Below are 26,205 nucleotides of genomic sequence, written 5' to 3' on the forward strand. Positions count from 1 at the left end.
TGTTTCACAGCTCTGTGTCCGCAACAAAATGACTTTGCTGCCTGGAAAGCCAGCAGGGAGCCATCAGATAAATTAATTTACTGCTGCCATCGCCCTGAGGGCTGGGGGCCTCTGGGCTGTGAGCCTGCGGGGTTCTGGGAAGCCAGTGGCCTCATCTGAGATCTGAGGGTTTGGGGATATTCCTGTTGTTCTAGAGCCACGGCAGAGGGGATCTGGAGCCTTAGCAACAGGCAAAGGGAGACAGCACTCAGGGCTCATGGGTGACGACAGGCTCAGCCCCTGGGATCTGAAGCTCCCTGAAGGAAAACCGCCTTTGTAATCATAGCACTAACAACAACAGCACAGACAGTGGCTGGCATCTATGGGGCACTTAGGTGCTGGCACCATGCTAAGCATTGTGTGTGCCTTATTTTACGGATTCCTCCCCATATCCTATGAGATAGCTGTCTCATGCCCATTTTACAGATGTGGAAACTGAGTCTTAGGTTGTCATTGGCTGAAGGTCCCACAGCAAGTAGGAGGCAGGGGTAGGTCTGAGGCTGGCTGGGCCTGGAACGCACCCCTCCCTGTGACAGGCACGTGAGGTGCCAGCCTGCACTGGAGGAGGGCGAGGGCGGTCTGGATGGGGCCCTTCTCTCTGGTTCCTTGACCATCCCTGGTCCTAACCCTTGGAGGCTGGAGGTTCCGCCCCTGACTGTTCCTCCTCCCTCAGCTGAAGGAGCACCCAGAGAAGGGCGTGTACGTGAAGGGGCTGTCCATGCACACAGTGCACAGCGTGGCCCAGTGTGAGCACATCATGGAGACCGGCTGGAAGAACCGCTCGGTCGGCTACACGCTGATGAACAAGGATTCCTCACGCTCGCACTCCATCTTCACCATCAGCATCGAGATGTCTGCCGTGGGTATGTGAGGCCACTGTGGGGGGCGGGAGGACAGATGACCCAGCCACACTACCACTCCCACTAGCCAAGGCACGCCACTTCTCGGGGCCGCAGGAGCCCCTGGAAAGTGGGAAGAGATGCTCTAACAGCCTGGAGGAAACCCAAGAGGACCCTTGGGATGCTGGGACCCGTGTTCCCAGGATAAACAGCAGCAATGACAGTAACACTGGGAGCCAACATTGAGCACTTACTGTGTGCCAGACAATTTTTATTTATTTGTTTTTTGAGACAAGGTCTCACTCTGTCACCCAGGCTGGAGTACAGTGGTGATCTTGGCTCACTGCAACCTCCGCCTCCCAGGCTCGGGTGATCTTCCCACCTCAGCCTCCTGAGCAGCTGGGACTACAGGCACACTACCGTGCCTGGCTAATTTTTTGTAGAGATGGGGTCTTGCTGTGTTGCCCAGGTTGGTCTTGAACTCCTGAGCTCAAGCAATACTCCCGCCTTGGCCTCCCAAAGTGCTAGGATTACAGGCATGAGCCACTGCACCCGGCCAGTGTGCCAGGCAATGTGTGTGCATTATCTCACTTACTCCTACAGCACTCCCATGAGGTGGATACTGAATCATCCCCATTTTACAAAGGAAGAAATCGAGGTCACACAACTAGGAACTAGTGTCAGAGCCTGGCTTCTATCCTGGGGTCTTCCTCTGGAGTGTGTGTCACTCCAACCTTGTGGATTCTCCTCTCCCTCTGTAACGTTCTCTACTCCTCAGTCATCTCATTATTATTTTTTTCTGGAAATGCTGCTGAGAAAGCGAAGAGGAAGGAAAGAAACCCATGTTTATTTGGGGGCCCCTGTTGGCCATCTGCAGTGCTAAACCCTTTATACCCTTCGTTCCATTTAAATCCCACGACAGTCTTAGAGACAGGCACTAGAATCCTCATTTTATAGATGAGGAAACAGAGGCTCTGAGAGGTAAAGTGATTTGCTTGTTCAAGGTCTCACTGCTGCTAATTGGTGGAGCTGGGATTTGAACCAGGGTCTCCCTGATGTCTGGGTTTTCCCACGAATACTGCAGCTGCCTCCAAGTTGTGGTCCATCATGACTAGAACTCCAGAGAGCAGTGGAGCAGGAGGTGGCCTCAGCCCAACTGGGAACATAATTCTGGAGAGATCCCTGACTCAGGGATCAGGGTCAGGAATTAGCTGGGTGTGATGGTACATGCCTGTAGTCCCAGCTACTTGGGAGGCTGAGGTGAGAGGATTGGTTGAGCCCGGAAGACCGAGGGTGCAGTGATCTGAGATCGCACCACTGCACTACCCAGGGTCAAGGCCTGGGTAGATGGAACCTCCTGGACACATTGCCCAGCTGGTGTGGTGACCTGGCCTTGGGCCAAGCCCCAGTGCTTGCTTGGGTATGAGGCCATGAGTCTGAGTGTCCCGGGGATGCTGATATGGGGAGGGTTGGGACCAGAGTGGTCACAGCCTCAATGCTGCAGTTCAGGGAGGGGCAGAGACCAGGACAACTGAGGACAGATCAGGAGGCAGGAGGAGGGAGCAGGTTTAGGGGGCACCTGTTGGTCTTTGCAGGAGGGTTTGAAGGATGAGGCAGGCTGGTTGCACATTCACCTTATAAAATAATGTGAGCTCAGTGATGACAGTAAGAAAGTAGGGAATGGTAGGGAACAGTTACTCATAGTTCTGACACCTCAACACCACTAACATTTAAGCATTATATTAATATATAATAATTATTTATATTTATAATATAATTCTTTATATTATATGTTTATATATAAATATATATATAATATATATACATATATATTTTTATTTTATATATACACACACACACACACACACACACACACATATACACATTTTTTTTTGTTTTTGTTTTTGTTTTTGAGACAGCTCTGTTGCCCAGGCTGGAGTGCAGTGGTACAATCTCAGATCACTGCAACCTTGGTCTCCCAGGCTCAACCAATCCTCCCACCTCAGCCTCCCAAGTAGCTTGGAACTACAGGCATGCACCACCACACCCAGCTAATTTTTATGTTTTGTAGAGACAGGATCTCACCATGTTGCCCAGGCTGGTCTCGAACTCCTGGACTCAAGCAATCCACCTCATCCTCCCAAACTGCTGGGATTACAGACATGAGCCACTGCGCCCAGCCCGTATTTTCTTTTGATCCTTTTTTTCCTATGAATGTTTTAAACACAACTGAAATCTTACGCCATGTAGGTTTCCCTGGTTTCATCTCCCTTGCTGTCACTAAGCATTCTGCACGTTACTGTCACCGTGTCTTCTTGACCATATGTGGTGGCCTGGCTCATGCCATTTTCCAACCGGTCCTTGACAAGTGGTTTCCAGTTTGCCAGTGCTGGAAGTCATGCCATGATGGACATCTGTGTGCACAAAGCTTTTTCTCATCTGAGAGTCATTTCCTCAGACTTGCTTCCCTGGAATGGAGTCCTGGAGCAAAGATAACAAATGCGGTTAAGGCTCCTGGTCCGTTCTGCAAAGAGCTTCCCAAAGGGGCAGCACCAAGTTCCTTCCTGTCTTTTTTTGAGAGGCAGAGTCTCACTCTGCCACCTAGGCTGGAGCGCAGTGGTGCAATCATAGTTCATTGTAGCCTTGAACTTCTGGGCTCAAGCATCCCTCCCACCTCAGCCTCCTGAGTAGCTGGGACAACAGGCACACGACACTATACACCCAGCCGTTTTTGGTGTTGTTTTTGTTTGTTTGTTTTCTTTTTTTTTCTTTTCTTTCTTTCTTTCTTTTTTTTTGAGACAGGATTTTATTTTGCTGCCCAGGCTAGAATGCGGTGGCGTGATCACAGCTCACTGCAACCTTAACCTCCTAGGCTCAGGTGATCATCCCACCTCAGCCTCTGAAGTAGCTGAGACCACAGGCATGCACCACCACACCCAGCTAATTTTTATATTTTTTTTGTAGAGACAGGGTTTTGCCATGTTTCCCAGGCTGGTCTCGAACTCCTGGGATCAAGCAATACTCCCGTCTCCCAAAGTGCTGGGATTACAGGTGTGAGCTACTGCCCCTGGCCTGTTGTTGTTGTTGAGGCAGAATCTTGCTCTGTCGCCCAGGCTGAAGTGCGGTGTCACAATCTCGGCTCACTGCAACCTTTGTCTCCCAGGTTCAAGCAATTCTCGTGCCTCAGCCTCCCGAGTAGCTGGGATTACAGGCATGTGCCACCACGCCCGGCTAATTTTTGTATTTTTAGTAGATACAAGGTTTCACCATGTTGGCCAGGCTGGTCTTGAACTCCTGACCTCAGGTGATCCGCCTGCCTTGGCCTCCCAAAGTGCTGAGATTACAGGCATGAGCCACTGCACGCAGCCTGTTGTTTTTTAACAGCTTAAAGAACCAGCTGGCTATGAATGCGCTGTCTGTTTACTTTACTTCTCCAGACCACCAACCTGTCAACTAAAGAAAAATCAGCAAGGCTGGGCACTGTGGCTCATGCCTGTAATCCCAGCACTTTGGGAGGCCAAGGCAGGATGATCACTTGAGGCCAGCAGTTCAAGACCAGCCTGGGCAACATAGGGACACCCCATCTCTAAAAAGAAAGAAATTAGCCAGGCATGGTGATGTACGCCTTCAGTCCCAGCTACTAGGGAGACTGAAGCAGGAGGATTGCTTGAGCCTGGGAGTTCGAGGCTGTATTGAGCTAGGATTGCACCACTGCACTCCAGCCTGGGCGACAGAGTGAGACCCTGTCCCAAAGGAAAAAAAAAAAAAGAGACATCCTTACTGAGGATTATAGACTGAGGCCTACAGCCCAGAGCGGCTCTGTCAGTATTTCAGTTCACAGTTTATATACAGGTGGTGAAGACTCAGCACCTGCAGAATCACATCTGACTTGCTCAGAATCACGTCAAGGTTTGGGTGCAAGAGCACATCTGGTGATAGATTCCAGAGGCTTCCTCACGAACCCCGGCAGACATTATCTCATGTGTAAGAAAAGGCATGGCCTAGGATCTGTCTTTAAGTGATGTGGTGACTCAGTGAGAGACATGGGCGACCGTAGACTCCATCCTGTTTTGTCTTCAAAGCGTGTCTGTGGAGCTCTGCACAGCTCTGCGCGTCGGCACGGAGGCAGCGGCTTTGTGAGCTGATTATGCTGGCAAGTGGAAAAGAGCAAACGTGGCTTCTAACATCTGCCGCTTTGTCTCACAAACCATAATGGGGAACCATTGTTAGTCTCATTTTGTTGATGTGGGGAATTGAGAATCTGGGAGGTAGGTGGCTCTGCTACTGCACAGACGGACTGCCCTCCTCCCAGGGCACTGACAAGCAGATACTATCTGGGCCGTCTCCAACCAGGGCCCTGCGCTCACGTGGGGCTGAGGGGTGGGAGGATGCTCCCGTCCTTTAGATGGGAAGTTGGAGGCGAGAAGACAGAGGGGAGGAAACTTTCTCCTGGGGACCCAGCCCTCTCGCCTACACAGCCCTCTGCACCTACACAGCAAGGAGAAGACAGGACTGGGTTGGGAACCGGGTCTGGGAGTCTCCAAAGCAGATGTTTTCTGCGTTGAATGACATCACTCCCTGGTGATCCAGCCACACCCCTGCCCTTCTCTACCTTTGACCTTGCAGGAAGCCTTTGGGAGCTGCTGTGGCAGCCAGAGGCCCTACTGCACTCAGAATGGTCTGAAACTCCAGGCCCTGCTCCTGGAGACAGCCTGCCCTGGGTTCTGATGGTGGCTATAGCTCTTAGCAGCTGTGTGACCTTGGGCAAGTTCCATGCCCTCTCTGAGCCTCAGTCTACCCATCCGTAAGATGAGCCCAATAATAGCACCTGCTTCCTGGGGCTCCTGTGCAGCTGAGGGGAAACCCTTGGTGGGTGGGCATTGAGCACCCAGTGCCTGGCACTGATTGCCCTTGATACACAGGGCTCACCCAAGGCCCTTGCCACTTTGCCTGGTCTGTGTGTAGATGAGCGGGGCAAGGACCACCTCCGAGCGGGCAAGCTGAACCTGGTGGACCTGGCGGGCAGCGAGCGGCAGTCCAAGACTGGGGCCACGGGCGAGCGGCTCAAAGAGGCCACCAAGATCAACCTGTCACTCTCGGCACTGGGCAATGTCATCTCTGCTCTGGTGGACGGGCGCTGTAAGCACATCCCCTACCGTGACTCGAAGCTGACGCGGCTGCTGCAGGACTCGCTGGGCGGCAACACCAAGACGCTGATGGTGGCCTGCCTGTCGCCTGCGGACAACAACTATGACGAGACACTCAGCACACTGCGCTATGCCAACCGGGCCAAGAACATCAGGAACAAGCCGCGCATCAATGAGGACCCCAAGGATGCGCTGCTTCGCGAGTACCAGGAGGAGATCAAGAAGCTCAAGGCCATCCTGACACAGCAGATGAGCCCTGGCAGCCTGTCAGGTGGGACCACATTGGGGTAGTGGCGAGAGGGCTGGGTCCCCAGGAGAAAGTTTCCTCCCCTCTGTCTTCTCGCCTCCAACTTCCCATCTAAAGGACGGGAGCATCCTCCCACCCCTCAGCCCCATGTGAGCGCAGGGCCCTGGTTGGAGACGGCCCAGATAGTATCTGCTTGTCAGTGCCCTGGGAGGAGGGCAGTCCGTCTGGCCTGTCCCATCTGACGCAGGTTGTCGCCCACTCCCCGCCTCTCCTCTGCTCATCCATTATCCCCTCCCCGACCCCCACCACACCCCCCACCACACCCCTGTCTGCTGCTGTCTGTGGCATTGTCGCAATGTGTGTTCGCTGCTCAGCAGCTGGCAACTCACTCCCCATGGCCACACCTGTTCCTCACAGGCACCTTGTTACTGCAGCTTTTGCGCCCCGGCATTTGCCTGTCACCTGGCAGGTGGAAATCCACACCTGGAGCATTGGCCTGAAGTGGCTTTGGAACTGAAGGACTCTTTTTTTTTTGAGACGGAGTCTCGCTCTGTCGCCCAGGCTGGAGTGCAGTGGTGCAATCTCGGCTCATTGCAACCTCTGCCTCCCGGGTTCACGCCATTCTCCTGCCTCAGCCTTCTGAGTAGCTGTGAAGGACTCTTAAGATTTTCTTATCTCAGAAGCTCTTGGGGAAGGGAACACAAAATGCTTGGGTCTGTCTGTCCATTCATCCCCCTCCCACCCACCTTCCTCTCCATCTATTCATTCTACACACACCCATTCACCTACCCACTCATCCACCCATCTACCCATCCTCCCATTTACCTATTCATCCACCCGCCTTTTCATCCATCTACCCACCTTCCCACCCACCCCATTACTTATTCATCTGGACACTCACCCATCCATCCACCCACTCACCCACCTATACATCTATCCATCCGTCCATCCATCCATCCATCCATCCATCCTTCCATCTACCCATCCCTCCCTCCATTCCATCAATCCATTTCTTCCTTCCATCCATCCATCTACACAGCCACCCACCCACCCATCCATTCATCCATCAATCCATTCACTGACCCTTCCTTCCTTTCTTCCATCCATTCATCTGTCATCCATCCATGCATCCATGCATCCATTGATCCTTCCTTCCTTCCATCCATTTGTCCATGCATCCATCCATTCATCGATCCTCCTTTCATCCACTCATCTATTCATCCAGAGATCCTTTCTTCCTTTTTTCCTTCCATCCTTCCATCTCCCATCCATCCATCTCCATCCTTCTATCTACCTACCTACCCATCTTCCATTCATTTTATCTACCCATCCATTCACCCATTCTAATCACCCACCCCATCCACCCTGCCATCCATATACCCACCCATTCATTCACTCCATCCTATCATCCATTCTTTTATCTATTTTTCCACTCACCTACCCATCTATCCATTCAAGGTTCCCTGAGCTGCTCCTCTGTGTGTGGACCCGTGCTGGGTACTGGATACACAGAGATGAATCAGATGCAGGCTGTGCCTCGTGGGGTACCTAATCTCCTGAGGAAGAAGGACACTCCAGTGGACCATCACATGCAATGAGATACACTCTAGGGCAGTCAGCTGTACAGGGCAGAAAGGAGTGCATGATCAGCCAGGTCTATCTGTGGGTGGGATAAGGTCAGTGAGGGAAGTCGTCCCGGAGGAGGCAGTAATTGAGCAGAGTCTTGGAAGAGGAGAAATTTCCCTGTTAGGATGAAAGTGTCCAGTGTGTGCAGAGATGCATAAAACTCTAAGGTGCATTTGGGGAACTACAAAGCCCTCTGCTGGCTGCCTTGGGCATAGGGGTGATGGGAGGTGGTCAGGCAGGACTGGGGTGGAGAGGGCCTTGAACACCATTGCAAGGCATTCCACCTCAGCCATCTGCCTTCCTCCTCTTTCCCTACTCCTCACCCCACCCTACTCACCCCCAAGATTGGTAAGGGGGAAGACAAGAATGGTGAAGGTACCAGGAGGGAGTGGGGGAGGCTCGGCCTGCGACCCCCACACCCAGCAGCTAACACCTGTGCTGTCCTTCCAGTGGTGACGGAGGCAGCCCCCAGGGTAGAGGCTGTTAGCATCCCTTCTCCCTGGAGGAGGAGCAAGGAACCCAGCCAGCAGAGTGACTGGGGTGGTGCTGGGTGGATAGCTGAGAGCTGAGCAGTTATCACCGGCTCCCTCCCAGCTCCTCGGACAAGGAACTCAGCCACTGAGAACCTCAGTCTCTTCATCTGTAAAGGGGACATCATAGTGACCCCTGCCTTGTGTGTGCTGTGAGGCAACTGGGAAAATTGCCTGAGGTCATGCATGTGTGGGCTCAGCACAAGGCCTGGCACGGTGGGCTCCAGAGACAGCGCGTGCTGCCTTCACTTTGGAGCCGGGCCTTGAGACCAGGCGTGCCTGACCCAAAGCTCCCTGTGTTTGCCCCTGCCAGGACTCATTTTAGACATTTCCCCCTTAGCCCTGGTTCTCCCTCTAGCATATCCCTCCTTTTCCCTTTCAACAAAACTTGAAACATCTGTCTACTTTTACCGGTCCCAGTCTCTCTCCCTCCGCTTTCTCTTGCCCCTACCCAGGCAGGCCCTGTCCTGGCCCACTGATGCTGTCCTTGTCACCGATGGCCTCCTGTTGTGGAGCCCAGTGACTGTCCTGGGGCAGGCCTCACCTTGCCATCTCAGCACCCGTTGGCTCAGCAGACCCCCTCCCTTCATGAGACCTTTGCTTCCTACATGCCCTCTGCCCTGGCTCCCCAGATGCCTCTGCCCTGGCTCCCTGGATGCCTCCCCACCCGCCTCTCCTCAGTTCCCAGGGGCGAGTCCTCCCTGCTCCCTGGCCTCCTAACCCTGGGCTGTCCCGGGCCAGTCCTCTGCTGTCCTCTGTCTGCACTCGATACTAAGGTGGCTTCGCTTGGGTTATCACCACCTCTGCACTCCTGACTTCCCAAGTGCACCCCGCAGCCTGGCCATGCAATTTGTGTTTGTGTCTTTTTTTTTTTGAGACGGAATCTTGCTCTGTCGCCCAGGCTGGAGTGCAGTGGCGTGATCTCGGCTCACTGCAACCTCCGCCTCCCGGGTTCAAGCGATTCTCCTGCCTCAGCCTCCCGAGTAGCTGGGACTACAGGCACGCACCACCATGCCCAGCTAGTTTTTTGTATTTTTAGTAGAGATGGGGTTTTACCGTGTTAGCCAGGATGGTCTCGATCAGAACCTTGTGATTCGCCCGCCTCAGCCTCCCAAAGTGCTGAGATTACAGGCGTGAGCCACCTCGCCTGTCCTCGTGTCTTAATTTATAAAGGTGACTGGGTGACAGCACAGAGATCCGTGCCACTGAAAGGAAAGCTCATCGTGACTCACAGTGCTCCTGGATACCCGGGGTCAGGCACACACACGGGGAAGCACTAGCATTGGTCTGGAGGGAGAAGGGAGTGGGGGCTCGGGCCACAGCCTTTACTGAGCTTCCTGTGGGAAACGCACAGCAGGGCCTGGGAGGCAGGTTGGGACCAGCTGATTTGAATAATTCTGGTGGGCTTTGGGGTCGAGGGGCTGTTCCTGGTTGTCTTTGCCTGGCCCTGGGTCTGTTCAGGGCAGGGGGAATCTTGGCTTGGTGTGAGAGTTACATACAGCAGGTGGCTTGGGGTGTGGACTCGGGCTCAGCTGGTTTATATACCAAAGATGGACTCACTGACTCGTGGTTTACAGTTTCTAGGAATTAGCTTGCCCTGAAGGGCAGTCTAACCCTGCCCAGCAAGTCCCTCAAGATAACAGAACATCATGCAATGTAGAAAAAAAGTAAAACATACTATACCGTGTCCTCTGAATTCCAGACTTGAATCTGTAGCTGTGTAATAAGCATTTCAAACCCAACATGTCCCACTGTCAACTCGATGGGCCCCCAAATCTGCTAGGCGTGCAGCTACCCCCAACAGCTGACGGCGGCAACTCAGGTGTTCAAACCAGGCACTTTGGGGTCGCCCTGGCTTCTCACGTTCTCTCAAATCTACATCCAGTTGGTCAGCAGATCCTGCCGTCTCCACCTTCAAAACTGGCTACAGCCTGGCCGGGCACAGTGGTTCACGCCTGTAATCCTAGTACTTTGGGAGGCTGAGGTGGGCAGATAACTTGAGGTCAGGAGTTCGAGACCAGCCTGGCCAACATAGTGAAACCCCATCTCTACTAAAATAGAAAATACTAGCCAGGCATAGTGGTGCACACCTGTAGTCGCAGCTACTCAGGAGGCTGAGGCAGGAGAATCACTTGAACCTGGGAGAGGGAGGTTGCAGTGAGCCGAGATCACACGATTGCATCTAGCCTAGGCGACAGAGCAAAGACCCCGTCTCAAAAAACAAAACAAACAAACAAAAAAACTGGCTACAGCCTGTTCACTGCTGCCCTCCAGACTGAGTTTCTGCACGCCCCCCCAACGGGTCTCCTAGTGCCTACCCTGCGCAGCAGCCAGGGAGAGCCTGTTCAAATGCGAGGCCTGTGACTGCCCTGTGCACACCTGCCTCGTTCAACCCAGAGTCACAGCCAAAGCCCTCACCAGGCCCTCCACAGCTCTCACAATCTGGCATTATCCCTCTTGGACTTCTCCTCCTGTCCTGCCCATCACTCCCTCCCCTCCAGCCACACTGGCCTCCTGGCTGGGCCAGGAACAGTGCAGTCTCACAACCGCCTCAGGGCCCTTGCACTCACCGCTCCCCCTGTCTAGCAAGCTCCCCCTGTCTAGCAAGCTCCTCCTGTACCCGCCCTCTCCTCGCTGCTTCCTTCATGCCTTGACTAAAAGGCCTTCAATAAATAAGCTATTTATTTATTTATTTTTGAGACGGAGTCTCACTCTTTCCCCCAGGCTGGAGTGCAATGGCACCATCTCAGCTCACTGCAACCTCCACCCACCCGGTTCACCAATTCTCCTGCCTCAGCCTCCCGAGTAGCTGGGATTACAGGCTCCCGCCACCATGCCTGGCTAATTTTTGTATTTTTTGGTAGAGACGGGGTTTTACTATGTTGGCTGTTGGCTGGGCTTTTCTTGAACTCCTGACCTCAAGTGATCCGCCCGCCTCGGCCTCCCAAAGTGCTGGGGTTACAGATATGAGACAGTGTGCCCAGCCTAACACACTATTTAAATGGCAACTTGGGCCGGGCAAGGCAGCTCACACCTGTAATCCCAGCACTTTGGCAGGCCGAGATGAGAAGATTGTTTGATCCCAGGAGTTTGAGACCAGCCTGGACAACATGGCGAGACCCCATCTCTACAAAAAATAAAAGAAGATTAGCTGGGTGTGGTGGTGTGTGCCTGTAGTCCCAGCTACTCGGGAGGCTCAGGTGGGAGGATCATTTGAGCCCAGGAATTTGAGGCTTCAGTGAGTTATAATCCCACCACTGCACTCCGGCTTGGGTGGCAGAGCAAGACCCTGTCTTGATAAATATATAAGTAAATAAATTGCAACCCTTCTAGCTGCTTCTAACTCCCAAGCACCCTCCGTACTTGCTTTTTCTTCTCAGTACACATCACCTTGTAACGTGTTACCCATTTTGCTTATTTATTTTGATGGGAGGTGGTTAGGCAGGGCTGGAGTGGAGAGGGCCTCGAACACCACCACGAGGCATTTCACCTTGTCCATCTACTTTTCTCCTCTTTTTCCCAGTGGAAAACTCGGCGTGGGTATGGAGTTTTGTCTTTGTTCAATGCCGCATGCTCAGAGTCTAGAACGTCGAGGTGCTCCATAAATATTTGTTGGATGACTAACAGCCTTTTACATGGAGATGTGTTTGAAATAAGCTCAATACTTTAAAGTCTTTTTGAATGATCATTAGGTCGTCTTTTTATAGATTTCTGCTTAGTTCCTGCACACTACGTGCCCCTCGTCCTGGCTGCTAATTTCTGTTTCTCCCCCAGCCCTGCTGTCCAGGCAGGTGCCCCCAGACCCTGTGCAGGTGGAGGAGAAGCTGTTGCCCCTACCTGTGATCCAGCATGACATGGAGGCGGAGAAGCAGCTGATCCGGGAGGTGAGACCCAAGCGGGTGGGAACATGGAGAAGGGGCAGGCAGGTGGGGCCCAGAGGGAAGGGCAGGGCTGCCGCTGGGGTCCAACGCGATATCACCGTACCTTCACCATGGGTTTGGTTCTGAGAAAGTTGAAGCTCAAAGAGATGCCAGGACTTGTCCAAGGTCACACAGCAAAGAGTCTGAGCCAGGATTTGAACTTGAGTTCTTGATTCCAGACTGCAGTCAATGCCGCCTTAGGGCCTGCATGGCCTCCAGGGGCGTGGTCTCCCCTCCGTTTTGAAGGAAGGGGTGCCTGTGCATTGATGGAAGCAGAAAAGGCATCCCTGGCTGTGGAAATGGCCTGTGCAGAGGCGAGGCAGTCAGGGTGGGGAGGAGTCTGTCCCCCAGCAGCCGACGACAAGTCTGAGAGTCAGACAGCCCGTTTGACCAGCAGGTGAGTGTGGTGTTGGCCTCCTGGAAAAAGCTGTCACCTGGGGCACCTGGGTCTTCTCATCTGAGTGCCTCCCAACATCCCTGGGAAGCAGCGGGTCAGATGATGCCCCTGATTCCCAGAGGCGGAGCTGATCCCCAGAGCGGGACTTTCACAGCCAGGCGGGGGCCCCCCTACTCCTGCCTTTGTCTCCATCCCTGACTCTGTTGGTTTCCAGAGATTCCCGCCTAAATGCTGCATCCTGAGACCTGAGCATGCCGTGGAGTTTGACATATGGCAGTCCCTTTATTCATTTATTTATTTACTTATTTATTTTTGAGACAGCGTCTTGTTGTCACCCAGGCTGGAGTGCAGTGGTGCAATCTCAACTCACTGCACCTTCAAACTCCCTGGCTCAGGTGCTCCTCCCACCTCAGCTTCCCAAGTAGCTGGGACCACAGGTGCATGTCATTACGCCTGGCTAATTTTTAAATTTTTTTGTAGAGATGGGGTCTCTATGTTGCCTAGGCTGGTCTTGAACTCCTGGGCTCAAGCGATCCTCCCACCTCAGCCTCCCAAAGTGTTGGGATTACAGGCGTGAGCCACTGCGCCGGGCCTGATAGTCCCTTTAGAGCCCTGGCTTTTCCTGATGTGGAATCTGATGCCAGGCAGGACGAGCTATCCAGGGGCTGGGCCTGGGTGTGTCTGCTGCCGGACCCCTGCCACTCAACTACCACCTCCCACTGGGGTCCGCCCTCAGGCCCCGGAAGCCCCTGTTGGGCTGTGGGTACCTGGAGCCCAGCCTCTGGGGCAGACAGGAGAAGGACTGTGGGGGTCTCAGTCCTGTGGGCCGGAGGCCTGGGAGAAATCCACCCAAGAGCCTCGGGTGCTGCACGTGACGGGCGGGGCCTGTGCTGTTTGGGGAGAGGCTCGATGGTGCCCCCAGTGGACGCCGTCCGCCCCTGCAGGCTCTGGAGCTCGGCAGCCGGCACTGCCTTTCTCCCTCCACTGCCGTTTCCAGCCCGGGTGTCAGGTCCCTTCCTGTAGCTCTGGGGAGGCTCCCGGGGAGGCTTTAGCAAGGAGGGGCCCTGGGGGATGGCTGAGCTCAGACAAGCCCGCAGAAACCAGAGAAGTCAGCCTGCTGTTGTTCGGAGTGGGCATGGAGTCACACAGCGGGGCTCGGAGGCTGGGAGTCACACACGGAGTCGCAGCCCGGGGGGCTCTGGTCACAGATGGAGGGGTGGGGCGGGCTGTGCAGGACGGGGACGGAGGCTTCCTTTCCCGGAAGCCCGGTGGGGCCGGCGGCCCCGGCTGTTCAGTAAGTAGGGCACTGCCTCCCCCTGGTGGTCACCAGGGAGAAGCGACGCCGTTCCTGGCGGGCCCCTGGAGTGCCACGGAAAGGGGTGCCTTCTGCCCTGGGGATGGGGTCGCCTGCCTCCTTCTCGTGGGGCGGCCTAGTGGACACTGCGTCAGATTGGTGCTGGCTGACGCCACCGCCACCAGGATTCCAAGAAACCCTGAGGTTTCTTCTGTGAGCCATGCTTGGAGGAAGCGTTGAAAATGTCTGTGCCCCTCCCCCCACCCCGCTATCCCTGCTTCCCTCCTGCCTCCCATTTGTTCTTTTTCTCAACTCTCATATTTATTGAGCACCTGCTATGCTCCTGGGACCGTGTTTCCCTTTCTATTCCAGAACCATTCAGGGAAAGGGAGGAGACCCCTCTGTGTAGGGAGGAGGGCACGGGCCAGGAGCCGGGTTCCGGTCCCCAGTCTGAACCAGGGGTTTGGACCAGAAGATTCCTAGGGTCCGTCCAGCTTTCTGCAAGTCCATCCTTATAGGCTCTGTGACTTCGGGCAGGTTGTTTGAGCTCTCTGAGCCTCTGCCTCATCTGCAGAACAGGCATCATAGCGACCTTCCTGCTGCTTCTTAGGGATGTAAGAGGATGAAGTGAAGGGCCGTCTTCTCCTTAGCGGGCTGTGTATCATGTACCAAGCAAGAGCTGGGAGTCAGCTCCGCCATTCAGTCCTTAACAGGCATATTGTGAGCGCGTGCTGGGTGCTGGACACTCTAGCCGGAGGGGGATGTGGGGCCAAGGAAGGGTTTTTCATGCTTTAAATGTTGGAAGTAAGAGAGCATGTCTTGTAGACTGTCGGGAATTATCCAGCACAGAGGGAGAGGTCGAGGTTATAGGAAGGAGGGGGCGGATTGCAAGCACAAGGTCCTGGAGCTGGGTGGCTGGGTTCAGAGGAGACGGAGCTTCCGGGTAGATCTGCAGGTGGGTGGGAAGGTGAGGGAGTCCTGTGCCTCCCTGTTCTCTGTGACTTACCAGGCAGGGAATGTTGGGGGAGAGGAGGGTTGGGAAGACAGAGCGAAAGGGTAGGACTGGGGCTGTGGGCTCGGCCATGTCGAAACCCGCCTGCCTGAGATTCAGATCCCATGTTTAAAAGTGAGAATGGGGTTGGGCGCGGTGGCTCGTGCCTGTAATCCCAGCACTTTGGGAGGCCGAGGCGGGCGGATCACTGGAGGTCAGGAGTTCAAGACCAAGCCTAGCCAACATGGCGAAACCCCGTCTCTACTAAAAATACAAAAATTAGTCGGGTGTGCTGGCACTTGCCTGTGATCTCAGCTACTTGGGCGACTGAGGCAGGAGAATCGGTTGAACCCGGGAGGCGGAGGTTGCAGTGAGCCGAGATGGCGCCACTGCACTCCAGCCTGGGCAACAGAGTGAGACTCTGACTCAAAAAAAAAAAATTAAAAATTAAAAAAAGAATGGAGATTGGTGGTGCTGTGCACATGCATGTGTGTGCATGTGTGTGTGCGTGTGTGTGTGTGCATGCGCATGTGTGCCTGTGTGTGCATGTGTGTCTGTGGGTGCATGTGTGTCTGTGGGTGCATGTGTGCACATGTGTGCCTGCATGTGCATGGGTGTGCCTGCATATGTGTGCATATGTGTGTGTTTCCATCCATGTATTGCTAAGGTGAGGGTTGGGTTTAACCAGGGTCAGGGCTGTGCTGGGAGAAAACAATAGAGGGGCTGGGTGAGGGAGTCAGGGATGTTTGCTGACTCGAGTCATGGGCCCTGGGATGCCAGCTGGTGAGGAGGGCAGCGAGAGCAGGGGGCAGTGGAGGAGAGGACTGCAGGGCTCTGAGGAGCTGCCTGGTCATGGAACCTCCCTGGGCCTCAGTAACACTGTGGGCATTGCTTTGAGGTTCAAGTGTATCTAAAAATGTACTAAAGAATGCACGGTTACATCTGAATTATTCTCCGTCCCCTTCTCTCCCTCCCTAGGAGCCTAAATCAGTGCTGTCCATGCCAGTTTCTATTTGCCAAAGGGATCTGGAGAGGTGGGAGTATGACATGGTGCTTGCCCACGCCATCCCTGTCCTTGTCCCCTCTCTCTGGCTTACTACAGTGGCAGGCACGTCTGTCAGCAGTGGCTCCAGGAGACTATCTTTACTTCATAAAAAGGGTCCCAGACTATCATAAAAAAGGGTCCCAGACTATCTTTACTTCATAAATGCCCTGCCCTTCTCTTGGGCCGTGTGTGTCAGAGGCCTGAATATGTTGCATGCCCATTAACCTGAAGTTCTGCTCTGCCATTTACTGGCTCCGCGGGTGTTTCTTGAATCCTTCCTCTGGCAGGATCTCAGGTTACAAGACAGGATGGTCCTTCCAGCCTGGCCAAGATGGTGAAACCCTGTTTTTACCAAAAATATAAAAAATTAGTTGGGTGTGGTGGTGTGCGCCTGTAGTCCCAGCTACTCAGGAGGCTGAGGCAGGAGAATCGCTTGAACCTGGGAGGTGGAGGTTACAGTGAGCTGAGATCATGCCACTGCACTCCAGCCTGGGTGACAGAGTGAGACCTTGTTTAAAAAAAAAAAAAAAAAGGTGATGACATAATCATCCAAGGAGGAAACAGTTAGTGACCCCGAGGGAGAGGCAACAGGAGCATTGCCAAGAAAAAGAGGAGATTCTCTTCCAAGGAGAAACCATCAGCAATGGGCCTGGAGAGGCCACTGGCAGCAAGATCAGCTCCAAGAAGAAGAAAAAGACCCACAAACAGGCCAGGTGTGATGGCTCACGCCTGTAATCCCAGCACTTTGGGAGGCCAAGGAGGGTGGATCACGAGGTCAGGAGCGTGAGACCAGCCTGGCCAACATAGTGAAACCCTGTCTCTACTAAAAATACAAAAATTAGCCAGGCGTGGTGGCACGCGCCTGTAGTCCCAGCTATTCGGGAGGCTGAGGCAGGAGAATTGCTGCAACCTGGGAGGTGGAGGTTGCAGTGAGCTGAGATCACACCACTGCACTACAGCTTGGGTGACAGAGTGAGACTTCATCTCAAAAGAGAGAGTCCCACAAACCATCCCAGGAAGATCAGAATGAACATTTCCTGGGGGAGAAGCATGCCCCCAAGGTGGCATTTTCCAAGCCTACACCCCAATAAAAACAAATTCACAAGCACACACACACACACAGAATATAAATAGCATAATAGAAGCTCAGGAAGTGTGTTAAGAAGAAATAGAAGTCGGGCACAGTGGCTCACGCCTCTAATCCCATCACTTTGCAAGACCGACATGGTGAAACCCCATCTTTACCAAAAATACAAAAATTAGCCAGGCATGGTGGTGTGCACATGTAATAGGCTACTTGGGAGGCAGAGGCAGGAGAATCAGGAGAATCACTTGAACCTGGGAGGCGGAGGTTGCAGTGAGCCGCAATTGAGCCACTGCACTCCAGCCCAGGTGACACAGCAAGACTCTGTCTCAGGAAAAAAAAAAAAAAAAAAAAAAGCAATAGAGGAAGGGACAGAGAGCAGTGTGGGAGGGCTTCTGAGAGTATGGTCAGGGAAGGCTTCTCTGGGGGAGGTTACTAAGCTGAGGCCTGGGAAGGTGCTTGCCCGGGAGCAGGGCAAAGGCCTTGGGGCAGGGAGGAAGTGGATGTGTCTAGGGGGCTCCAAATGTGCATCATAGCAGTTGAGGGGGAGGCAGGGCCAAATCACTTGGGACTCAGGTCAAGTTGAGGAGCTTAGATTTCATCCATGAACATGGGATACCATTAGCAGATCCTAAGCAGGGGAGACACCTGGATGGGCACCATGGCTGTGTCAGAAAGAGGTTGGGGCCAGAGTGAGAATAGAGGTGAGGACCAGGTGGCTGTTTGGACGAGAGCTGGTAGTGATAGCAAAGATGGAGAGAAGTGAGTGAATAAAAACATATTTTGTCATTGATGGGTTGAGGACCATTGGGCAGAAAGGTATTTGCCAACATGGAAAGGTGTTCATGATATATTGCTGTATGGATAAAATAGATTGCAAACAAATGCATATATTATTAGTCTGTTAAAAAATGCACTGAGAAGGCTGGGCATGGTGGCTCATGCCTGTAATCCCAGCACTTTGGGAGGCTGAGGCTGGCAGATCACCTGAGGTCAGGAGTTCGAGACCAGCCTAGCCAACATGGTGAAACTCCGTCTCTACTAAAATTTTTTTAAAAAATTAGCCAGACGTGGTGGTGGACACCTGTAATCCCAGCTACCTGGGAGGCTGAGGCAGGAGAATCGCTTGAACATGGGAGTTGGAGGTTGCAGTGAGCCGAGATCATGCCATTACACTCCAACCTGGGCAACAAGAGTGAAACTCCATCTCAAAAAAAAAGAGAAGCACTGAGAGGCTGGGTGTGGTGGCTTATGCCTGTAATCCCAACACTTTGGGAGGCTGGGGTGGGAGGATCACTTGAGGCCAGGAGTTTGAGACCAAGCTGGGCAACATAGTGAGACCCCTACTCTGTAAATTTTTTATTTATTTCTGTTTTATTTTTATTTTTGAGACGGAGTCTCACTCTGTCACCCAGGCTGCAGTACAGTGGTGTGATCTCGGCTCACTGCAACCTCCACTTCCCAGGTTCAGTGGTCTCATGCCTCAGCCTCCCCAGTAACTGAGATTACAGGCACGCCACCACGCTTGGCTAATTTTTGCATTTTTAGTAGAGGTGGGGTTTCGCCATGTTGGCCAGGCTGGTCTTGAACTCCTGGCCTCAAGCCATGCCTCAGCTTCCCAAAGTGCTGGGGTTACAGGCATGAGCCACCACGACCAGCCTACAAAATGTTTTAAAAAAAATTAGCCGATGGTGGCCGGGCGTGGTGTCTCATGCCTGTAATCCCAGCACTTTGGGAGGCTGAGGCGGGCGGATCACGAGGTCAGGAGATCAAGACCATCCTGGCTAACACAGTGAAACCCTGTCTCTACTAAAAATACAAAAAAATTAGCTGGGCGTGGTGGCGGGCTCCTGTAGTCCCAGCTACTCGGGAGGCTGAGGCAGGAGAACGGTGTGAACCCAGGAGGCAGAGCTTGCAGTGAGCAGCGATTGCGCCACTGCACTCCAGCCTGGGCGACAGAGCGAGACTCCGTCTCAAAAAAAAAAAAAAAAAAAAATTTGTTGATGGTGGCATGCCCATAGTACCAGCTATTTGGGAGGCTGAGGCAGGAGGATCACTTGAGCCTGGGAGGCTGGAATGAGCCATGATTATGCCATTGCACTCCAGCCTGGGGGACAGAGTGAGACCCTGTCTCAAAAACAAAACAAAACAAAACAAAAAAGCATTGAGAACAGTTTGGAAAGGTCTTCACCAGCAAGTAATTATCGCAGTGTTGTACCATTGGATTCTCTTGGCTTACTTATATGTTCTGTATTGTTTGAATAACAAAAAAGGAATACCGAAAGCTGGGTTTCAAAATGATGATAAAATGCTGCCTGCCCTCTGGTCCCCCCCAACCCCCTCAGGAGTATGAAGAGCGCCTGGCCCAGCTGAAAGCCGACTATAAGGCAGAGCAGGAGTCTCGGGCCAGGCTGGAGGAAGACATCACTACCATGCGCAACTCATATGACGTCAGGCTGTCCACACTGGAGGAGAACCTGCGGAAGGAGACAGGTGGGCACCCCTTGCCCCCGCAGGCTGTCTCCAGGGAAGGTGGCCCCCTTTCCGCCTCACTGCAGTAACTGCATCACAGAGCATTTTCTACACCCCAGGCTTAGGTCTGTTTTATCCTCACAATGGTCCAGTAAGGTAGGTACCACAATTATGCTCACTATATAGATGAGGAAACTGAGGCACAGAGAGGGTAAGTAACTTGCCCATGGTCACACAGCTAGTAAAGGAGAGCCAGGATTTGAACCCAGGCAGTCTGGCCCCAGAGCCAGTGTTCTCACCCACAGCACTGCACTGGGATGGCTTAGCCATGGACTGGGCCCCAGCTCAAGGCTGACTGTGAGCTGTCAAGTACCACCCTTTCTTTAGAGGCGAGCCCCTACCCTGAATTTCTGTGTTTTCCATAGTCTCCTTTTACTTTTGAGCCTCTCTGTTACCAAAGCAAACACATTCCATAATAAGGATTTAATCCTTAGCCACAACTTTTTACCTATCTGGAAGTTTTTGTCTTTTTTTTTTTTTTTTTTTTTAATTTCTTTGTTTTGAGATGGAGTCTTGCTCTGTCGCCCAGGCTGGAGTGCAGTGGCATGATCTTGGCTCACTGCAACCTCCATATCCCGGATTTAAGCAATTCTCATGCCTCAGCCTCCTGAGTAGCTGGGATTACAGGTGCACACTACCACACCTGGCTAATTTTTGTGTTTTCAGTAGAGACAGGATTTCGTCATGTTGGCCAGGCTGGTCTCAAACTCCTAGGCTCAAGCGATCCACCCGCCTTGGCCTCCCAAAGTGCTGGGCTTACAGGCGTGAGCCACTGCACTCGGCCTTTAGTTTTTGTCTTCTTTTTGCCACCCTAGGATGTTCTGCCCTACCAGTGTCAGTCAAATACACATGCTGCCTGGAGGTCCAGACTTCCTAGCACTCATGAGTAGTGTAGAACCCAGGCCTGAAGTGATGATGATACTGATCGCGCCGTCGGTACCGCTTGTTGGCACATTACCACGTGCCGCATACTGTGTGGGTGCTTTACCTGCACCTTCTCACTGAGCCTCTGTCTCCCCAATCCAGCAAGGTAGGACTCCCTGAATCCTCCCATAACCATGTGGAAACCAAGGCTGAGAGAGATCCAGGCCATTTAGCTAGGGAGCGGATGCCATATTTCAGCAAAGGGAAAAATCAAGACCCTCTTACAGGGGTCTGGGACACGCGATAAAGAAATGGGTGGGAGGTATGAGAGGCGCCGGGAGCCCCCTGAACCGGAGCACTAGGGGGCCCATGTGAATGCAGCCCTGTCTCTGCTGCAAGGGAGATGCGCTCCTGGAGGAGACCCGGGGAAGAGGAGGGAGCAGATTCTAGCATTTTATGCCCTTTGGAGTGTTCCCTTCAGTCCAGACTGAATATGAGGCCTCCAGCAGATCTTCGTCTGGCTTCTGGAGCTCTGACATTCATCCACAACATTCATTTAGCTCCCGTGGATCTAGCATATCCAGTGGACGAGAGCCCTGGGCTGGGCACTCCAGTGAGGGCTCCGAGGGCACCCGGGCATGGAATCTGCTGAGTTCTCAGCCTTGGAAGGCAACAAGGCCCCAGGAAGCCTGCCAGTGTGTGAAGAGTGGTCCCAAGGCAGGGTGTGACGTAAGAGCCCAGCCCTTAGTGGCTGTGGAGGTCAGAACGTGGGGGAATCCCAGCGTTGGTCAGGGAAGGCCTCCTGGAAGAGATGGAAGGTGGTAGGGTTTGGGTTCTGATAAGAGCAGAGATGGGAAGGCAGGCAGACTGTAGCCAGCCTCTGGAGGGTCTGGGAGGCTCTGACTCAAGCTGGTCTTTTAGAAACAGTGGGCTTGGGCCAGGCGCGGTGGCTCACGCCTGTAATCCCAGCACTTTGGGAGGCCGATGTGGGTGGATCACGAGGTCAGGAGATCGAGACCATCCTGGCTAACATGGTGAAACCCTGTCTCTACTAAAAATACAAAAAAAAACTAGCCAGTCATGGTGGCAGGCGCCTGTACTCCCAGCTACTCGGGAGCGAGGCAGGAGAATGGCATGAACCTGGGAGGCAGAGCTTTCAGTGAGCTGAGATCTCACCACTGCACTCCAGCCTGGGCGACAGAGCGAGACTCTGTCTCAAAAAAAAAAAACAAAAAACAAAAAACACTGGGCTTGGAGCCACCTTCTAGGGAAGGGTCTCTCATTCTGACCCTTTAAAAACCTGAAGGAAGTTCTCCATTTTGCAGAGGCTGTCCTGCAGGCGGGAGTCCTCTACAAGGCTGAGGTCATGTCCAGGGCTGAGTTTGCCAGCAGCTCTGAGTACCCGCCTGCTTTTCAGTATGAGACGGTGGTGAAACCCGAGGTCTTCTCCACGACCGACACTCTGCCCGGTGATGATGTCTCCAAGACTGAGGTTTCCTCCAGGTTTGCGGAGCTGCCCAAGGTGGAGCCCTCCAAGTCTGAGATTTCTCTGGGCTCCAGTGAGTCATCCTCGCTCGAAGAAACCTCTGTGTCCGAGGCTTTCCCTGGGCCTGAGGAGCCCTCCAACGTGGAGGTCTCCATGCCCACTGAGGAGTCCAGGAGCAGATACTTCCTGGATGAGTGCCTCGGGCAGGAGGCCGCTGGGCACCTGCTGGGGGAACAGAACTACCTCCCGGAAGAGGAGCCGCAGGAGGTGCCCTTGCAGGGGTTACTAGGCCTGCGGGACCCTTTTGCCGAGGTGGAAGCCAAGCTGGCCAGACTCTCCTCCACCGTGGCCAGGACAGACGCACCCCAGGCAGACGTCCCCAAGGTCCCCGTGCAGGTAGCTGATGTCACGCATGGTGCCATGTGAACACTGAGCAAGCAGAGCTTGCCCAGGGCCCGGAGCTCACTGTCCACACACTGTTCACACGCACGGCCTCTGATGCTCAGGCCGTGGCTCCACTGTATCTGCTGTGGCTCTGGCAGTGGTGGCTGGTTCAGGGGCACCTGGTGTCCAGGGGTTGGGGAAGGAAAAGCTCTGTCTCATGCTCTGTAATTCAATAAGAAAGTTGGGGTCGCGATGCAAGGTTATGCCAGGTGGGCTCCTGTTCTGCAGACGGAGGGACAGCTGTACAGGGCGTTTGCCCAGTTGCCATGGTTACAGTGAGTGTCCAGGCCTGAAGGAGCCTTGGGCAACGCTCACCGGCTCGTGAGCTCTGTAATGAGCTCGGTGGGGGGTCTGTGGGAATACAGCCACCTTTCAGTGACCACGAGGTTTCTGGGACACTGCTCTTCCTCCATCTGGCCCCCTGACCAACGTCTTCTCCCTTTTCAACAACCCTCTTGTTTTTAAAACAATGTTCCTCTTGGCCAGGCACATTGGCTCACGCCTGTAATCCCAAAACTTTGGAAGACCGAGGTGGGTGGATCACCTGAGGCCAGGAGTTCAAGACCGGCCTGGCCAACATGGTGAAGTGAAACCCCATTTCTACCAAAAATATAAAAATTAGCCAGATGTGGTGGCGTGCACCTGTAATCCCAGCTACTCAGGAGGCTGAGGCAGGAGGATCACTTGAACCCGGGAGACGGAGGTTGCAGTGAGCCAAGATTGCACCACTGTACTCCAGCCTGGGCGACAGAGCGAGACTCCATCTCAAAGAAAGAAAAAAGTCCTATTTTCTTCTCTCTTTGTTCTCTGCTTTCCTTTCCTTTCTTGTATGTGTGTATTTTGTGTGTGTGTGTTTGTGTGTGTGTGTCTGTGTGCGTGTGTATTTAGAGAGAGAGACCCCAGGTCTACCACTTCCTTGGTTGTGTGACCTTTCTGGGCTCGGTTTCCTCATGTGTAAAATGAGGATGCTTCAGAGGAGCGGATGAGGCAATGCTCCTGGTACACAGCAGGTGCCCACCACACTCCTGTCTTCCCGTTTCCTCTCTTCCCTGTTCTCTCCCTCATCTCTTCCCTCCTTTGTGCTCCTTCTCTCGGGAGTGACAGGCAGGGGAGGTTGGGGGGTGGTGGGAGGCCTTGGGGAGTTGAAGTGAGGCCAGCGGTGAGGGAGTAGAGGATGGTTCTGGCCCAAATCAGCCTTCTTCCTCCCCCATCCCCTCTTTCCTCCCAGGCCCCCGCGCCGACAGACCTGCTGGAGCCCAGGGATGCCAGGCCCGAAGCTGAGGCGGCTGATGACTTCCCACCCAGGCCTGTGAGTACCTCCCCGGGCCTCCATGTGGGGGACGGGGTTCTCTTCAACTTCCTGGGAAACTCCAGCTTGTCTCCTCCCTCCCTGAGCTTCAGTTTCCTCATCCATGAGCTGAGAACAACAACCCCAGCCTTCCCCGGGCTTGTGGCCCATGGCCCGTGGCCAGGCAGTGTGCAGTGGGAGGAACCATCATCTTCTTCTTATGGAGTGAAAGTGGCCTGTTGTTCTGGATGGTGGCTTTCAAGCCTTCCTTAGCCTTGGCGTCCTTTGTGTAAAGGAATTGAGGCCCAGTGTGTGCAAAGGACGAGGGCTGCAGGTCAGGGCTGGTGGCCCCTAAGACACCATCGGGGAACCCAATTTGAACACCCCAGGGGAGCGAGAGGAGAGGAGGCTTTAAATCTCCCCACATTTATAGAGGAAGAAGACAGTCTGGACTCAAGTGTGGGCTGGGCACGGGGCCTGCAGCAGGCTCTCAGCAGGGCGTAGATGGAGCGGCTGGGGCAGCCCTGGCTAGGAAGTGACTCTGAGGTGGGACCCAGGTGTGAAGGAGGGACGGGGGGAAGCAGCAAGCAGAGGGGACAGCAAGTGCCAAGGTCCTATGGCTGGAAAGACCTTGACTCTCTCAGCAATGGAAAAGGAGGCCAGGGTGGCGCGGGAGGCTGTGGAGGCAGGGCTGGCAGGGAGGAAAATGGACTTTCCTGTGAACGAGACGGGAAGTCACGAGGGGCTCATCAGGAACGGGATGTGATCGGTTTCTATTTTAAGATGGCCCTGGCTGCCTGTGGAGACTGGATTGTGGGAGGTGAGAGAGGAAGCTGGGAGCCTTCCTCCTAGCGTGGGGGTGTCAGTGGGAATAGCGGCAGTAAGAACTCAACAGGGTGTGTTTTTGTGTCACTGGTGTCCCTGAGCCGGAGGTGAACTGTCAGGGCTGCAGCAGGCAGAATGGCCCCGTCTGGGACTGAGCCACCTGGGAGCTGTCGGTGGGGGTTGGGGCAGCCTTCCCACCTCCACCTGGGTTTCTCTTCACACTCAGGAGGTAGATCTGGCCTCGGAAGTGGCCTTAGAGGTGGTGTCGACAGCAGAGCCTGGCGTGTGGTTGGAGGCTGAGGCCCCGGTGGCCCTGGTGGCTCAGCCTCAGCCCCTGCCTGCCACAGCTGGTGTGAAGAGGGAGAGCGTGGGCATGGAGGTGGCGGTGCTGACCGACGACCCGCTGCCTGTTGTGGACCAGCAGCAGGTGCTGGCCCGGTAAGCAGCAGAGCATGGGGCTGGCGGGACCCCACGGTGAGGTGGGAAGGGGCTGCGTTCCAGGATGGAGGTGGGGGTGCCATAGCTTCCTCCCAGCTCTCCCTTCTAACGTGGCAGGGCGGCCCTGATCCCCTCTCCAGGCACAGTGGGGACTGGGCGGGCAGGGCTCTGTTCTGGAAGCTGCACAGGCTGCCACCAGCATCCCTTGTCAGGCCTGCTGGCCTTCAGGTTTCAGGAATCCCAGGGCAGAGTGTCGCAGGCTTTTCTCCCGTCCGAGCCAAGCCCCCAGTCCCCTGGCCTCCAGTGCCCTCCCGGTTGTGAGACCCACTCACCCACAGGACAAGCCATCCCCAGGCACTCTCTGGGACCGCCTGGGGAGCTGGGCTTTCCTCACTTGCTGTGTGGCTTTGTTAGGTTACTTAACTTTTCTGAGCCTCAGTTCTCACTTCTGTTAATGATGATGTCAGCCCGACCTCCATGTCACAGTCATCCAGGAGTTCAACAGGGGGAGACCCAGTCCCAGAGGCCACAGTTCAGACACTAACTGAGCGACCCCTGAGTGCTGGGCCCAGGATGCAAGGATGAGCAAGCTGCTGCCTCAGCCCCAAGGGCCCACAGGCCAGGGCAGAGGACAGGCAGGGCCAAGAGGGTCCTGTTCTCTAGCAGTTCCCAGCCTGCCTCCTCTACTAGCTCTGCCACCTCGGGCCAACTTGAAACCTCTCTGTGCCTTCGCTGCCCATCTTCAGAATGGGCGGTATCAGTAGTCCCAGTGTGAGAAGCTTGTGGTGAGGGTCAAAATGAGGCATTGCCTGCAGCATGGCAGCCCCATACCAGGCATGCAGTAAACACTTGGCACGTGTCCTGGCTGTTTTCACAGTGTGGTGTGGAGGGAAGGCTGGGGGGCCTTCACAGAAGTGGAGACACCCGAATAAGGTTTGCTGCAGGGGTGGCATCCTAGAGAAAGGGCACAGCACCTGCAAAGGTGTGGAGGTGGGACCCAGCCTGGGCATTTGGAGACATGCAAGCCGTGAGTGAAAGCTGGAGTGAACCGGGGAGGGGGGTGCAGGGGAGATGGAGGGAAGACCCTGTGTGCCCTCCTTGGGTGCTTGGGCTCCATCCTGATGGAGACCCACAGTAGGATTTTTTTTCTTTTTCTTTTTTTTTTTTTT

The 26,205-nt window shown here is 54.2% G+C and overlaps 1 protein-coding gene across 8 annotated transcripts in view; it reads left to right on the plus strand.

Annotated features, from left to right (window-relative positions):
* Positions 1 to 26,205, plus strand: part of KIF17 (kinesin family member 17) — a 53,713-nt gene that overhangs the window by 7,082 nt on the left and 20,426 nt on the right. For 6 of the 8 annotated variants that reach the window (XM_054502988.2, XM_054502989.2, XM_063667578.1 and 3 more), the window contains 7 exons: positions 713 to 902; positions 5,844 to 6,296; positions 12,203 to 12,312; positions 19,505 to 19,652; positions 21,881 to 22,437; positions 23,714 to 23,794; positions 24,825 to 25,036. In XM_054502988.2, coding sequence (XP_054358963.1) covers positions 713 to 902; positions 5,844 to 6,296; positions 12,203 to 12,312; positions 19,505 to 19,652; positions 21,881 to 22,437; positions 23,714 to 23,794; positions 24,825 to 25,036 — 1,751 coding nt within the window. The remainder of the gene's footprint in view (positions 1 to 712; positions 903 to 5,843; positions 6,297 to 12,202; positions 12,313 to 19,504; positions 19,653 to 21,880; positions 22,438 to 23,713; positions 23,795 to 24,824; positions 25,037 to 26,205) is intronic. The other 2 variants (XM_054502991.2, XM_054502992.2) reach the window with 1 other exon arrangement.

This window comes from Pongo pygmaeus, chromosome 1 (genome assembly GCF_028885625.2).
Source record: "Pongo pygmaeus isolate AG05252 chromosome 1, NHGRI_mPonPyg2-v2.0_pri, whole genome shotgun sequence".
In the NCBI taxonomy this organism is placed as follows: Eukaryota; Metazoa; Chordata; class Mammalia; order Primates; family Hominidae; genus Pongo; species Pongo pygmaeus.